Below are 15891 nucleotides of genomic sequence, written 5' to 3' on the forward strand. Positions count from 1 at the left end.
GTAGGGTTACAATTCTTTGGGATGGCTTTGGCGAGTTGGGGATGCTGAAGTGGGTCGGGGGTTGGGGGATTGAGACAGTTGCAGATTCACCATATAAGAACAGTGCTGGACAAATCCCACTAAGGTACAAACTGCTTGTATGGGCCTCTGTGGAAAGCTCCATGGTTCATGTGTTTCACCAACTGGTCTCATGCAATAGCGGGCACACAATATGGGATTTATTGCATGTGTTTATATCTCTGTATGGCTTCACTTAAATGAGTGTTAAAGTACGATTATTGACCAGGAACGTACGGGATCTGAACACTCCAAAGAAAATCCGATCTGTCTTGGCGTATTTAGATAGGATGGATGTACAAATTGCCTTTTTGAGGGGACTTTCCTCACTGCAGCCTCGGAGAAAACAGTGGGTGCACGATGGGCGAGTGTTAGAATAGCATCCTCTTATTCTTCTTGTGCCCGGGGTGTGCTGATTCTCGTTAAGAAAGGGGTCCCATTCACTGTTATTCGCTCAGAAACAGATGAGCATGGCAGAATAGCACTGGTATATGGTATGCTGGGTGGTAGGTGTGTGTTGTTGGTCAACATATATGGCCCAAATGTTGATGAGCCAGCCTTCTTTTTGGCGTATGGTGCCGTATCTTGTGGTTTCACCAGGTGGAACTCCTCTGGGGCAGTGATTTTAATGTTTGCTTGGACATGGCTCTCGACCTATTGGGCAGTAGTGTGGTGCGGACTAAGCAGGCCTCCGAGGTGCTTTTGGGGCTAATCGATGCGGGAGGTCTGCATGATATGTGGCGTATGCAACATACTGGAGAGCGTGAGAGCACCTTTAAATCTTCTGTGCATGGGACGTGGTCGCGCATAGATCTCTGGCTTCTTACGGCGAATGCCTGCACCTGGGTGGTGGGGGTCAACCATATGGCTAGAATGCTGTTGGATCACTCTCCGGTTGTTCTTGAGCTACAAGTTCCTACATGCGAGAGACCGCCTTTTGTGTGGCGTCTGCAGCCGTCCTCCCTCACGGACCCAGTTTTTAAACATGACATTGCGGAAGCAATACGTAATTATTTCAGGGAAAATGCGGGTTCCGTTGAGAGTGCAGGGGTACTGTGGGAGGCCTTTAAGGTGACAATCCGAGTTGTCTGCATGGGTGCATAGGCCGGGGTATTGCGGGACCTCAGACGTAGAATCCGTAAAGTAGCTGCTGAAATCTCAAAGCTAGAGCGTGAGTATGACATGTGCCCTTCCCAGACGATGCTGTCAGCATACAGGATCTTGTGACTGAACATAATGATATAGTGGACCAGGAGCTGGTGCACAGATCTAGGCAAAGCACTGCCCTTTATTATTTTTTTGAGGGGGGGGGGGGGGGGGGGAGAGACAAAGTCGCTCTCTTGCTCAAAGATTAGCGGCTCCACGCAGTCAGAAATGCATCACGGAGAGGCCGGTTGAGGAGAGGATTGTGCATTACGCTACGCCTGAGATTTGTAAGATTGTCTTCCGCTTTTACCCCAAACTCTATGCGAAACAGGCAGGGGGGGGTCAGCCCGCGGACATGCATTCTTATCTGGAGGACATCGCACTTGGATGGCTGTCCCAGGTCATAGGGAATACATTACACAGCAATTCGATGTTGAGGACGTCAAATTGGCTAATATGCCTCTGCCCACCAGCAAGGCTGCGGGTATTGATGGACTCCCCAGTGAATTTTATAAGGCTTATGTGGACAATCTCTCACCAAGGTTATTGGCGGTTTATGCGGAGGCGTATGATACAGGGCGTCTCCCACCCACTCTCAGAGGCACTCCTTGTGACTCTTCTCCAGCCCGACAAGGATGCCAATCGGTGCAAATCCTACAGACCTCTTTCGATCATTAATATTTATGCAAAGATCTTGGCAAACATGATTGCCGACAGGCTCCAGCCGCTGGTCCCTCTCCTCTCTAGGTCCTTCCTTATCAATCTGGATTTGTGTCTGCCAGATCAACCTCGCTCAATCTGCGTGTGGTGTTTGCCACTCTCCACTACTTTGAAGCAGATTTTCAGGCGGTGGCGATGCTTCTTGATGCAGCAAAAGCATTCGACTCTCTTCAGTGGGAGTACATGTTTGTTGTGCTGACCAGGATGGGTCTTCCCCTGTTCTTCCTTCAATGGATCAGGGTGCTCTACACAGAGCTGGTTGCCCGGTTTGTGTCAATGGCTCGGTGTCGCCGGCTTTCCCTATTGAAAGAGGTACGCGGCAGGGGTGCCCCTTGTCACCTAGTTTATTTGCCTTGGTGCTGGAGCCTCTTGCTTGTAAGTAGGCTTTCCTGTTTTCAGTTTCTATTTTTGGTCAATTCTGGTGGGGTTTTTTCAGTGTTTTCAAGTGATTTCAAGACCTTAACAAAACAGTTGTCATCAGTGGTTACACATTTTCGCACCACTAAAAACAGAAAAGGTGTTTTTCCGGTGTTTATGAAACGTTTTGCTTTGATTATTGCTTGCTTTCTGCACTGATAGCATGTGGTATATAGACAGTGTATGTATTGTGTATATGAGGTCCAAATAGATTTTTGCAAATTAAATTTATTCCAGTACAACATACAAGACTTCTTCAGTGAGTCTTTAGTCATGTGCGCTCGCTCTTTCCTTCCCATGTAAACTTCTGTGAAAAGGCCCTCTCAACAATGGCACTTGGGATGGACAACGCCAAAACAGCCAGTACACAATTTGTTAACTCTAGCCACTGACATAGCTTTCTGTGCCAATACTAGTGCACTTGAAGATTGCGATTCTCAGGGCCGGTTCTGCATTATTTGCATTGAGTTGGGCGCTTACACCCTCAGTTATTGAAGCGGTCAAAAATGAAGCAGCACTTTTAAAACTACGGAGGAAATTCCCCTTTACTGAAGGGATCTAGAACTTTTACAAAGTACCACAGTGAGATTTCATTTAGAAACCAATTTAATCCTGTGCAATGTACCGCTTGGGCCTGGTGGGCTCTGGCAAAAAGGGCACAGCTTCCCTACCTCTACTCACCAAAGTTGCCGCTGGATGCGCATCCGGATATTTCGGCAGCACGGGAGCGGTCTGCACTGAGTGTGCTGAAAGTTGCTGGGATTACCCAGATGGGGGATCTCACAGGCAGGGAAAGTTTTGCTCGCTGCCGGATGTGCAGGGCGGACGGGCCAATGGCTTGATGTTGGGATTCACCAATGTGCGAGTGCGGCAAGCGGTTAGAGCCATCTACCCAGACTTTCCGACTGAACCAAAAACACTGCTGGCACTGCAGGCGGTACTGGCGGGGGAAGAACGCAAGGGCCGGATAACCAAGCTATATGATACGTCTATGCGGGGAAGGGAACAGGGGGAACACCCTTTATATCTTAAATGGAATGTGGCGCTGGGGTCCCCGCTCTCACTTGAACAATGGAATTTCTGCTGCGCGCTAACAGTTTGCCTCACGGCGAATTGTAATCTACGCATCATCCACTTTAAGTACTTGCACCAATTATACTATACCTCGCTGCAACTCAGTAAGTTTGGTCTGCATGGTAATGCGTGGTGTGTGCGATTTGGACAGGCTGATACTAATTTTCTGCATTTGGCGTGGCAGTGTGCAGGAATCTTTGCATTTCGGTCCCGGGTGGTAGGTGTCCTTACAGATGTGGTGATGGAACCTGTGCAATGTGCTCCAGAGGTCTGTCTGTTGGGTAATATGCAGAATCTTAAGCCATGCAGCCAGCGCCTAGTTGCGATCTCGACTCTGCTAGCTAAAAGGGCAGTGGCGCAGTGTTTATTTTATTTATTTATTTATAAAGTTTTATATAGCGCAAACTTGATCCCGAAGGATATCAGAGCGCTTTACAGTTGGGGGGCAAAAGTCACTCCTACTGTTCAAAAATGAATACGCGAATTGATATATTGCAGAGACCAGCTCAATACCTACGCGAAGGAGCTTCCGGAGGCCTCGCGGCCTAAAGACTTTTGGGCCCCACTCACTGCATATTTGTTGTGACACCCTGATCTGTAAACTATTAAAGCTATGTGCATTGACCAGGAATGCTGGAATTGGGACTCTCTCTGTTGTGCCACTCAGATGTGTCCATGCAGCTTTGGGTGCAGCCACTGAATAATGTTTGTCATCTATTGTGCCGGGTGGGGAAGAGGTGGGGAGGATGTTGTTTTTCAGTGAGATTTGTTCTGAGTTTTTTCTTTTTTTTCTTGTACGACTGTCATTGTCTATATATCAGTGAGGAAATTATGCTTGCGACATTATATATCATACTGATATCTTTGACCCAAATTTGGGTGTCTATGTATTACTGCTGCAAGTCATTCAATAACATTTTTTTTAAATGCTGGATAAAAGGATGAGGGTATCGGATCAGTTTGTGGAATGCTACCTGCAAGTTGCTAGGTCCTGTTTAAGAGGGTAGTGGCTTCTCCTTTCAAGGATTTTCTAACCAGCACATTTACTTCTAACTTTCCTTCATCCTGAGTGATGTGTTGGGGAATTTAATGTAAACATTGTGTTGCAGAAGTCTTACTAGCTGTTTGCGCTTATTGTTTATTCATGTTGCTTTACTACTCTTCTTATTGGAACAAGTTGCTCAGTGTGAAATATTATCTATTTCAGGTTTGTGGGTATCGTTCGTCCATGTACTGCGATGTTGATACCCATTTCAGAGCTACACATGAGGACACTAGAAACCTGCTCTGCCCCTATTGCCTGAAAATCTTTAAGAATGGAAATGCCTTCCAGCAACATTTCATGAGGCATCAGGTACAGAATTGAACTTTAGGGCTCTACGGCCGTGTAATGTTGACATGGTGCATTGAATATAAACATTCTGCCACATTTTTACTACCTTTATTGTTTTCTTGCTCTTGCTTTACACGCCGCTGCATGGGGAGGTCTAAAACAATATTTCTTGTTCCATAGTAGGTGGCAACAACAAAGCCTAAAGTGCAGATCACATGAGGCAGAGGTGCAAAACATATACTGTAGGGTATATGAGGCCAAGGTGAAAATTGAGACTTTGCAGAAAACATTTGGCATGCGTCCAGGCGGTTTTATTTTACTTTCTCTTGCTTAGTACGCCTTTACCAGGGAAGGTCGAAAACATTATTCCTTGGTCCATAATGGGTGGCAACCAGAAAGCAAAAAGTGCAGAGCTCATGCGAGAGATGCAAAACACGTACTGTAGGGCAGTAGATGTGACCAACTGATACTCTGTAGAATACATATGGTATGGGTTCAGGCTGCGAGAAAGTCATTTAGGTAAAACTTTATTTGCATAGTTATTTAAAACCATTGCAATGCATACAAATGTACAACCATATTAACAAGCATTTGCAATGCAATGGTCTCGGCATCATTAAAGGTAGAGCTATTGGCATTGCTCATGACATTTTTTTTCTTTAAATCAAAAATAAATGGGCATTGTCATTAACATTGCCAATACACAGCACTCTGCACTCAACAGCACACAATGCTCTGCACACTTGCTCTGCACACTCACCGCACTCTGCACTCTGCACTCTGCACTCTGCACTCTGCACTCTGCACTCTGCACTCACTACTCTGCACTCACTACTCTGCACTCACTACTCTGCACTCACTACTCTGCACTCACTACTCTGCACTCACTACTCTGCACTCACTACTCTGCACTCACTACTCTGCACTCACTACTCTGCACTCACTACTCTGCACTCACTACTCTGCACTCACTACTCTGCACTCTGCACTCACTACTCTGCACTCACTACTCTGCACTCTGCACTCACTACTCTGCACTCTGTACTCACTACTCTGCACTCACTACTCTGCACTCACTACTCTGCACTCACTACTCTGCACTCACTACTCTGCACTCACTACTCACTACTCTGCACTCACTACTCTGCACTCACTACTCTGAACTCACTACTCTGCACTCACTACTCTGCACTCTGCACTCACTACTCTGCACTCTGCACTCACTACTCTGCACTCTGCACTCACTACTCTGCACTCACTACTCTGCACTCACTACTCTGCACTCACTACTCTGCACTCACTACTCTGCACTCACTACTCTGCACTCACTACTCACTACTCTGCACTCACTACTCACTACTCTGCACTCACTACTCACTACTCTGCACTCACTACTCACTACTCTGCACTCACTACTCTGCACTCACTACTCACTACTCTGCACTCACTACTCACTACTCTGCACTCACTACTCACTACTCTGCACTCACTACTCACTACTCTGCACTCACTACTCTGCACTCACTAGTCACTACTCTGCACTCACTACTCTGCACTCACTACTCTGCACTCACTACTCTGCACTCACTACTCACTGCTCTGCACTCACTACTCACTGCTCTGCACTCACTGCTCACTACTCACTGCTCACTACTCTGCACTCACTACTCTGCACTCACTACTCTGCACTCACTACTCTGCACTCACTAGTCACTACTCTGCACTCACTACTCACTACTCTGCACTCACTACTCTGCACTCACTACTCACTACTCTGCACTCACTACTCACTACTCTGCACTCACTACTCTGCACTCACTACTCACTACTCTGCACTCACTACTCACTACTCTGCACTCACTAGTCACTACTCTGCACTCACTAGTCACTACTCTGCACTCACTACTCTGCACTCACTACTCTGCACTCACTACTCTGCACTCACTACTCTGCACTCACTACTCTGCACTCACTACTCACTACTCTGCACTCACTACTCACTACTCTGCACTCACTACTCTGCACTCACTACTCACTACTCTGCACTCACTACTCACTACTCTGCACTCACTACTCACTACTCTGCACTCACTACTCACTACTCTGCACTCACTAGTCACTACTCTGCACTCACTACTCTGCACTCACTACTCTGCACTCACTACTCTGCACTCACTACTCTGCACTCACTACTCTGCACTCACTACTCTGCACTCACTACTCACTACTCTGCACTCACTACTCTGCACTCACTACTCACTACTCTGCACTCACTACTCTGCACTCACTACTCACTACTCTGCACTCACTACTCTGCACTCACTACTCACTACTCTGCACTCACTACTCACTACTCTGCACTCACTACTCTGCACTCACTACTCACTACTCTGCACTCACTACTCACTACTCTGCACTCACTACTCTGCACTCACTACTCTGCACTCACTACTCACTACTCTGCACTCACTACTCACTACTCTGCACTCACTACTCTGCACTCACTAGTCACTACTCTGCACTCACTACTCTGCACTCACTACTCACTACTCTGCACTCACTACTCACTACTCTGCACTCACTACTCTGCACTCACTACTCACTACTCTGCACTCACTACTCTGCACTCACTAGTCACTACTCTGCACTCACTACTCTGCACTCACTACTCTGCACTCACTAGTCACTACTCTGCACTCACTACTCTGCACTCACTACTCTGCACTCACTACTCTGCACTCACTACTCTGCACTCACTACTCACTACTCTGCACTCACTAGTCACTACTCTGCACTCACTACTCTGCACTCACTACTCACTACTCTGCACTCACTAGTCACTACTCTGCACTCACTACTCTGCACTCACTAGTCACTACTCTGCACTCACTACTCTGCACTCACTACTCTGCACTCACTACTCTGCACTCACTACTCTGCACTCCCTACTCACTACTCTGCACTCACTAGTCACTACTCTGCACTCACTACTCTGCACTCACTACTCACTACTCTGCACTCACTACTCTGCACTCACTACTCACTACTCTGCACTCACTACTCTGCACTCACTACTCTGCACTCACTACTCTGCACTCACTACTCTGCACTCACTACTCTGCACTCACTACTCTGCACTCACTAGTCACTACTCTGCACTCACTACTCTGCACTCACTAGTCACTACTCTGCACTCACTACTCTGCACTCACTACTCTGCACTCACTACTCTGCACTCACTACTCACTACTCTGCACTCACTACTCACTACTCTGCACTCACTACTCTGCACTCACTAGTCACTACTCTGCACTCACTACTCTGCACTCACTACTCACTACTCTGCACTCACTACTCTGCACTCACTACTCTGCACTCACTACTCTGCACTCACTACTCTGCACTCACTACTCTGCACTCACTACTCTGCACTCACTACTCTGCACTCACTACTCTGCACTCACTACTCTGCACTCACTACTCTGCACTCACTACTCTGCACTCACTACTCTGCACTCTGCACTCACTACTCTGCACTCTGCACTCACTACTCTGCACTCACTACTCTGCACTCTGCACTCACTACTCTGCACTCTGCACTCACTACTCTGCACTCACTACTCTGCACTCACTACTCTGCACTCACTACTCTGCACTCACTACTCTGCACTCACTACTCTGCACTCTCTACTCTGCACTCACTACTCTGCACTCACTACTCACTACTCACTACTCTGCACTCACTACTCTGCACTCACTACTCACTACTCTGCACTCACTACTCACTGCTCCGCACTCACTACTCACTGCTCCGCACTCACTGCTCTGCACTCACTACGATGGTGGAGGCGACCACCTTACTGGAAGAAATTGTTAAACACTAATAACGGAGGAGTTGGTGCAACAAAAAGAAGTCTCATCTGCCGTAGTGTCTAAAAGTATATCCAACAGCAAATTGGCGGGAAATGGAGCAATGATGCTATAGCAAATGTGTGCCTGTGCTGCATGGCATACTCTCTATCCTCCTGTGATTAGCATCAGGAACATAAACATTTTAGTTCCCCCTGTTCTTGTGTTAGTAGCACAAATGGACTGCACGACTTGAGCGGTCTTTAGCGCCCACTGTCGGGTGAAAGTGGCTTCACCAAGTGCTCGGCTGTGACTGAAAACATTGTGAATCCAAAACCCTGCGACCTTTCTCTGACAGACCTGCTGTAAATGTCTTGTGGTCGTTGTTTGCTGTCACCCTCCCCAGACTCTAGTCTGCGCTCGCCTCAGAACGAGAGCCCCCTGGGGCACGGCGAGGCATCCCTGCGCCGCTTTAATACTTAGCCTCTCTATCGGCATGGGAATCTCAGACACAAAGCACTTTCCCTCTCCCATTTCCGAAATAACACATTTCCCCAGCATGCCGGCGCTTCTATCTATCTCTGTTGTGGTGTTTGTAAAATATACAGACCACACAGTGCAGGGAAGAGCAAACACATCATTATGCCTTCATGACAGAAAAGCCTGCTCTGCTCGAGTGTAAAGCTTTGCACTATTGTGTGGGGGCTTCAATCAATAATCTTTGTCAGAACAGAATATACTGCATTGTCATTCTGTCCCTTTTAAAACAAACCCGCGGCCTGTGAAGGAGTAATGGCCGTCTGCTTCTGCCTCCTTTTAGTATCGAACTCTTAATAACAATAACAATAATGACAAGCATTACAGTCCCCGTTCCTTCCGCGCGTTCAGCCGGCGTTGACGGCCGCAGCCCCGGGTCTGCCGCGGCCGGTCCTGCAGTAATGGGCACGGCGCATGCGTAAGCCCGAAACCTTCCATTGGGCACGGCGCATGCGCAAGCAGCGGGAGGTATTGCTAGCATCTCAGCTTCCGAGGAGAACAGCGCGTTCGCGTGCGCGTGGCAGGCGCAAATCGCCTTGCGCGCGGCCAGTGCTGTCGTCCTGGGAAGCTGAGCCGCTAACAATAAGGTCTCTGGCGAGAGCGAGCTTCGCTCGCTTCTAGCCGAGACCTAAAAATGTTCCATATTTAAAAAGTGCATGCTCCCTCATGAGCGTCGCAGCGTGAGCTGCAAAAAGACATTTCTGTGTCATTTACAGTTTTAATGCCCCGGCTAATTTTGTCTTTGCTGCCTGTGGAAAGATGCAGTCCGCTGTGGAATTTATCCAGTCACTTAGTAAAATTTTTGCATCGTGCATCTTTCTGGATTCACTATGCTGTGCCTATTCCGCCATCTTGTGGTTTGAGTCGGAAAGGGCTTTGTATTTTTTTTTTTTTTTTTTTTTTGTGGGAGGTTGCGAACCTGATCTCCCTGGTGAGGCTACAACCCCCATCGTGTGTGTGCAGGCTCTCAGATTATTTTTTCCGCCAAGGAGATCGGAGGTGCGCTGAAGACGTCTCGGATGGGACAGCAGCAGAGGCTGGCAAGAAAGGAGAGCCCACCAGAAAACTCTCGAGAGGGAGGGGCGGGGGGGGTAGTACCAGAGCAAGTACTGTGTTCGCTGCCAGAATGCAGTCTCCAGGTATTTGGGGGGGGGAGGGGGGGATTCTCCACAGGGAGCTGATTGTTCATCCGGCCATGAGGTAAAAATTTGCTCCTTTTATTAATTAGACTAGGAGCAAAACACGGATGAATTGCTCTGGGTACCGGCATGATTAATTAAACTATGAGCAAACCACGGATGATTTGCTCCACGTACCAGCAGAGAGCCTTAAATAAAGAAGCACGGCCACTCCTTTTATTTTCAAGGTTGGTTTTTCCAACACAGCTACTGTGTAGTGCCTAAGGCAGTGTGCCATTGTGCTGTTTAATTGTACGATTCATTACTGAACCATACTTCTCAGTTGTGCTAGGTTGGAGACGCACAACACACACATGCAGCAACCTCTGGTAATGGGACAGTGGCTGTTTGTGCATTACGTGCGTGTCTTTAACTACTTTACCATATTAATTCCAACCGTGGGAAAGAGGTGGAAACGCACAACTGTGCCGCTTCCACACAGCACAATAAATCTGGGAACCATTCATTTCAAAATTAAAAGCCCTGTTCAGAGCATTGCGACCGTGTAAAATTAGCGCGCAATGCCTACATGCATGGAACCGAACAGAGCCCCTGGGGTAGGGGCCAAAGGTGTTTCTTAGAATGTTCAACATCTAATTTTTAAGGTGTGATACTTAACGTTGTTTTTCAGTAACAGGGCTAGGGCGTAAATGTAACGCTCTATGCTTATAGTTAAAAAAAATAAAATAAATAAATAAAGGGAAAACGGAGCCAGGGGGTTTTTCTCACTTGGCACAATCCTTAACAGATATCCCAGATGATTCTCAGGCCTGCATCATAAGTGGGCCTATACCTAAAAGTTCTCCTGCACAAACGGGGAGAAATATAAGAGGCTTCTTTACAGAAAAACAAATATCTGGCCAGAGCACTTCGAGAGGGGCGCCATATGCTGCTCACGTCTCGGCAGAAGGAGGGAAGGGCCATAAAACCCCCCACTCCACTTCAAAGTGGGCGCAAGGGAGTCTTCAGAGTTAGTCAATCCTCCGTCCACAAATCATCAGCTTATCTCCAAAAAGCGCATTCCTGTAATGCTCTCTGAAGAGCAGGCAGAGGCCCTGGAATTTGGAACAGGGGCCCACAGCAAAAAAAACAAAAAAAAAGGAAGGATGTTCGTTACCTAGTACTAGGGCTATCAAATATAGTGCATAGCCCCTCTGTAACATAACGCAAGGGCCCAAAAGACGCGCTACAATCCTTGCCACTATTTGTAGACCCTCAAGGCAATTAAAGAAATAGTAAGCAGCAGGTCTCAATATAACCAATGCTGCTGCCTCCAACAAGCATTAACACGTGTGCCAGGGCACATTTTATCGCAGCTGCAAGATGAAACAGCTGCCTCACTCAAAGTATGGGCTGGGCGACGCCTATATACAGATGGTGGGGCTCCTCTACCAGGCGCCCGAGGTGCGAGTCCGGACAGGGCGGCTATTCTCTGACAGAATAAGGATTGGGAGAGGCACCAGACAGGGATGTCCCCTCTCTCCCCTGATATTCACACTCGTGATCGAGCCATTGGCGGAACTGCTCCGGACCTCCGGTGCCGCCTGGGGTATCCCGCTAGCGGACGGAACCCACTCGGTGTCTCTGTATGCCGATGACTTACTGTTATATATCAGGGACCTCACCCATATACCTACGACACTCACGGACATCTTTCAGATGTTCGGGGACATGTCAGGTCTCCGCGTTAACTGGTCGAAATCAGGGGTCTATGCGTTCAGTGACACTATGCCACAATGTGATGTGCAGATGATGGGAGAGAAGCTTCAATGGCACCCAACGGTATTCCGGTACTTGGGGATCCTCATATATCGGGACCCCGTTGATCTCCTGGAGGGCAACCTTGTGAGAGCCATCTCCTCACTGTCAGCCCAGGTCACGTTCTGGAACTCCCTCCCATTGAATGTGCCGGCCCGAGTGGCACTGACGAAGATGATAATGCTCCCCCGGCTCCTGTACTTTTATGCTAACCTTCCGGTGTATGTGCCGACGCACATATTCAAGGGTTTGGAAACCCTCACCAGGTGCCTTATCTGGAATATAGGACGCCCCCGGGTGGCATTGAGGACCCTATATGCGGCCGCGGAGTCTGGAGGCCTGGCGGTTCCCAATCAGAAACTATATATTACCTGGCGGCCCAATTACAATGGGTTGCCTATTGGCTGAGTGGTAAGAACCTGATGGACACGGCCACGGAGGACACCACCTTATCCCCAACTCAGGTGCTGACGCTATTCCACCCCCTGACGCGGGGCCGGCCACCCAACCAGATCCATTTAGCTGTCGCAAGGCAGTGCTTTATGCGAAGCCTCAGACTCACCAAAAGCACAGTACCATATGCCCCGATCCTGCCACTGCTGGGGACCCCCTGGGGAGATGGCGTGCTGTCTTCAACCGTGCTACGCAGTTGGACTGCGGCGGACTTGGACGGACTAGGTGACCTGTATAGTGATGGGGAGCTACTGTCCTTCGAGACTCTGACAGCCGACACCGGTCTGCCAGTGGGACAGTTTCTGACACACGCGAGGCTTCTCCGAGTGCTAACAGAGACATGGGGGGACCTGACTCACGAGCCGACCACACACATGCTCATACAGTACCTACATGTGATGGGCGATGGTTCCCATCTAGTGCACTGGCTGGCTCAGGCGCTGAACTATCATACTCCATTCTCCTCCCAACGACTGAGAGAGAAATGGACGGCCGACTGGGGTAGGGAATGGACGGATAAACAGTGGGCCGTAGTACTGGCAGGCGCAAGGAACATTCCTCGCAATGCGAGATTTAGGATCATCCAATATTATATAATACACCGTGCGTATCTATCCCCGGACAAACTGAACCGCTACTTTGGCCTCGCCTCTTCGGCATGTCCCAGGTGCGGTCTCCTGAACTCGGACCTGCTACACGCACTCTGGAGTTGCACTCACCTCACCATGTACTGGTCGGCGGTCACTGACACATTAGCGGCGGCCACGGGCGACACCCTCCCCAAGATGTGGGAAGTATGCCTGCTGGGACTCTACAAGAGAACCAAGCAGTCCAAACTACAGGCACGTTTCTGGGACCTGGGGCTCATTACGGAAACGCTGGAAAAATAATGCCCCCCCGCGACCTGCAGACTGGCGTCGCTCATTTGCCAACTGGGCTAGCGCAGAGAGTGTGTCTTTGCACAGGGAGGAGACAGCGGGCCTTCGTATGTACCCAATTGCCCAAGAGTGGGACACCATCCTGACAGCATACCATCGGGCTTGCACCCAGGCTGGCATTACCTGACCGCCTTGTCATGGAGTAGAGATAGACCAGTCATCCTCCGCCCCGGCATGCCACTTCCCCCCTGTTCCCCACCCCCCCCAGCCGTTGGCTAACGCCCAGAAAACTCCATTGGCTATCATTCCCCCCCACCGCCTTCTGGCCGCAGCAACTCCCAATCCACAACCACTCCCGCCCCCCGCACAGTCCACATATGGCGTCACATACGCCGTTAGGGTCACTGATACACTACTGTACATGCTAGCACTAGTCCGATTGTTGTTGAAGTGTTTTCTCTCCTATTTTCTTTCATTCCCTATTGTTTCTCATGATGGGCGGTTAGCTTGTTTCTGCTGTGCTCACGATGATGCTAATCTTCCCCGCCCCGTTTGCTCTTCCTACAATGTTTTTTGAATATTGCCACGATCACAACACTATAGCCCAGTGCATTATATGGCGAAATGGGATGTGATTCCTGTCTTTGACTTCACCCGTGCCCACCAGGGAATGCAGTCTAGGATGAACATTGTTGTCTATCATGACCACCTTGGTCCTTCTGCAGTGATGAACGCTGCAGGTACTGCAACCCGTGATTTCTTCCTGGTACTGATAATTGCGGACTAATGCATATTCTCTGGCTACTGTTTATTTTCACTCATATGTGACCAACATGTCGAAAAAAGTTACTGACTGGGTAATGCTTGAAGTTTATATGACATTGTATGATCTATTGGCTTATTGTGAAATTAAATAAAATATGGGACCGTTGGTCTAAAAAAAAAAAAAAAAATGAAACAGCTGCCTCACATTTATGGGGCAAAGTGATTCAGATCACGTACACGCAAAATGCCCTGGATTACTCCAAGAACTGCGAGGTTTTTAACTGCGAGGAAAAAATGTAACAGTTCACGAGTAACCTATGCTGGCGCATCAGACACGCATTAACACGTGGGCCAGGGAAGAATCTATTGCATAATATGCATACAGATTACCAGTGACTACGGCCCCTTTCAAAGTATTATTGTCCTGCTGCAGGGCACTGCAGCTGTCAGAATCACAAGGGTGTTCACACCACAAGGTAGCGCACAAAATTGCAGCTTACCTATGGTGCCCCTGCAACCTCTAACGTGGCAAGGCTATTTAAAATTCCTGCTACAGGGGACCGAATAAATAGCATTAATCTTGCACACATAAATACAGAGGCTGGGGGTACATGTGGACAAGTACATACAGCCATGTACCTTTCACTTACAAGTGTTGAACCCTTAAAGGCCAGAGTTAAAAATAAATAAGTACATCTGGGTTGCATTTGTATGCACCCAAGACATATACAGTCAGCCCTTATTGCAGCTCAAACATTGGAACACATCCCCACATAATAATACCGACATAAAAGGTGGGTTATACATATCATATGTATGGGTATATATATATCTTGGACGCATATATATTTATATATATATATGTGTGTGTATATATATATATATATATATGTGTGTGTGTGTGTATATATATATATAGCAAGGGTTTTTTCAAAGTAGAGGATGTGTACAATTTTCGAATAGCACTATATATATATAAAGGTATATCTACAGAGGTGCATATGTATATATACATATATTGGTGTCTAAAGGTGTACGTAGGCATAGAGGTAGGTATGCGGACATATACGCTCCACTTACCAGTAACGCTCAGCGCATGGCGCCTGTGTGTGCTGCAGATAGGACACTATGCATACCATAAGCACACTGTTACTTCTAAGGGGCAGTGGGGTCTCACTGAGCAAGACTGCAACCCAAAAATGCATGCTCATACCTACGCACGCTACACAGCATTCTTTCACTTGCAGCACAACATTATGTTTGCGTCATTGAACAAGGGTGATTCAACTTCGCTACATGGGCTGATCACCATGAGATGGGTGGGTTTACCACAACCACAGTCACCTCACACAAAACCATGATGGTACAACATTATGGTTGCTTCAATAACAAAGGTGATTCGATCTTTACTAAAGGGACTGATCACCATGAGAGGGGTGGGTTTACCACAACCACAATCACCTCACACAAGACTTGGCAGTACAACACTATGGTTGCTTCAATAACAAGGGTGATTCTACTTCACTAATTGGGCAGATCACCATGAGAGGAGCGGGTTTACCACAACCACACTCACCTCACGCAAAGCGTTGGCAGTACAACGTTATGGTTGCTTTAGTAGCAAGGGTGACTCAACTTCACTAGATGGGCTGATCACCATATGAGGGGTGGGCTTACCGCAACCACACTTACCTCACACACACTATGGGCGTGGCGTGCCCAAAAG

General features: G+C 48.1%; 1 protein-coding gene across 8 annotated transcripts in view; it reads left to right on the top strand.

Moving 5' to 3' along the window:
- Positions 1-15891, top strand: part of POGZ (pogo transposable element derived with ZNF domain) — a 520715-nt gene that overhangs the window by 361006 nt on the left and 143818 nt on the right. For all 8 annotated transcript variants that reach the window (XM_086947330.1, XM_086947332.1, XM_086947335.1 and 5 more), the window contains exon 13: positions 4622-4768. In XM_086947330.1, coding sequence (XP_086803456.1) covers positions 4622-4768 — 147 coding nt within the window. The remainder of the gene's footprint in view (positions 1-4621; positions 4769-15891) is intronic.

This window comes from Lissotriton vulgaris, chromosome 12 (assembly GCF_964263255.1).
Source record: "Lissotriton vulgaris chromosome 12, aLisVul1.2, whole genome shotgun sequence".
Classification (NCBI taxonomy): domain Eukaryota; kingdom Metazoa; phylum Chordata; class Amphibia; order Caudata; family Salamandridae; genus Lissotriton; species Lissotriton vulgaris.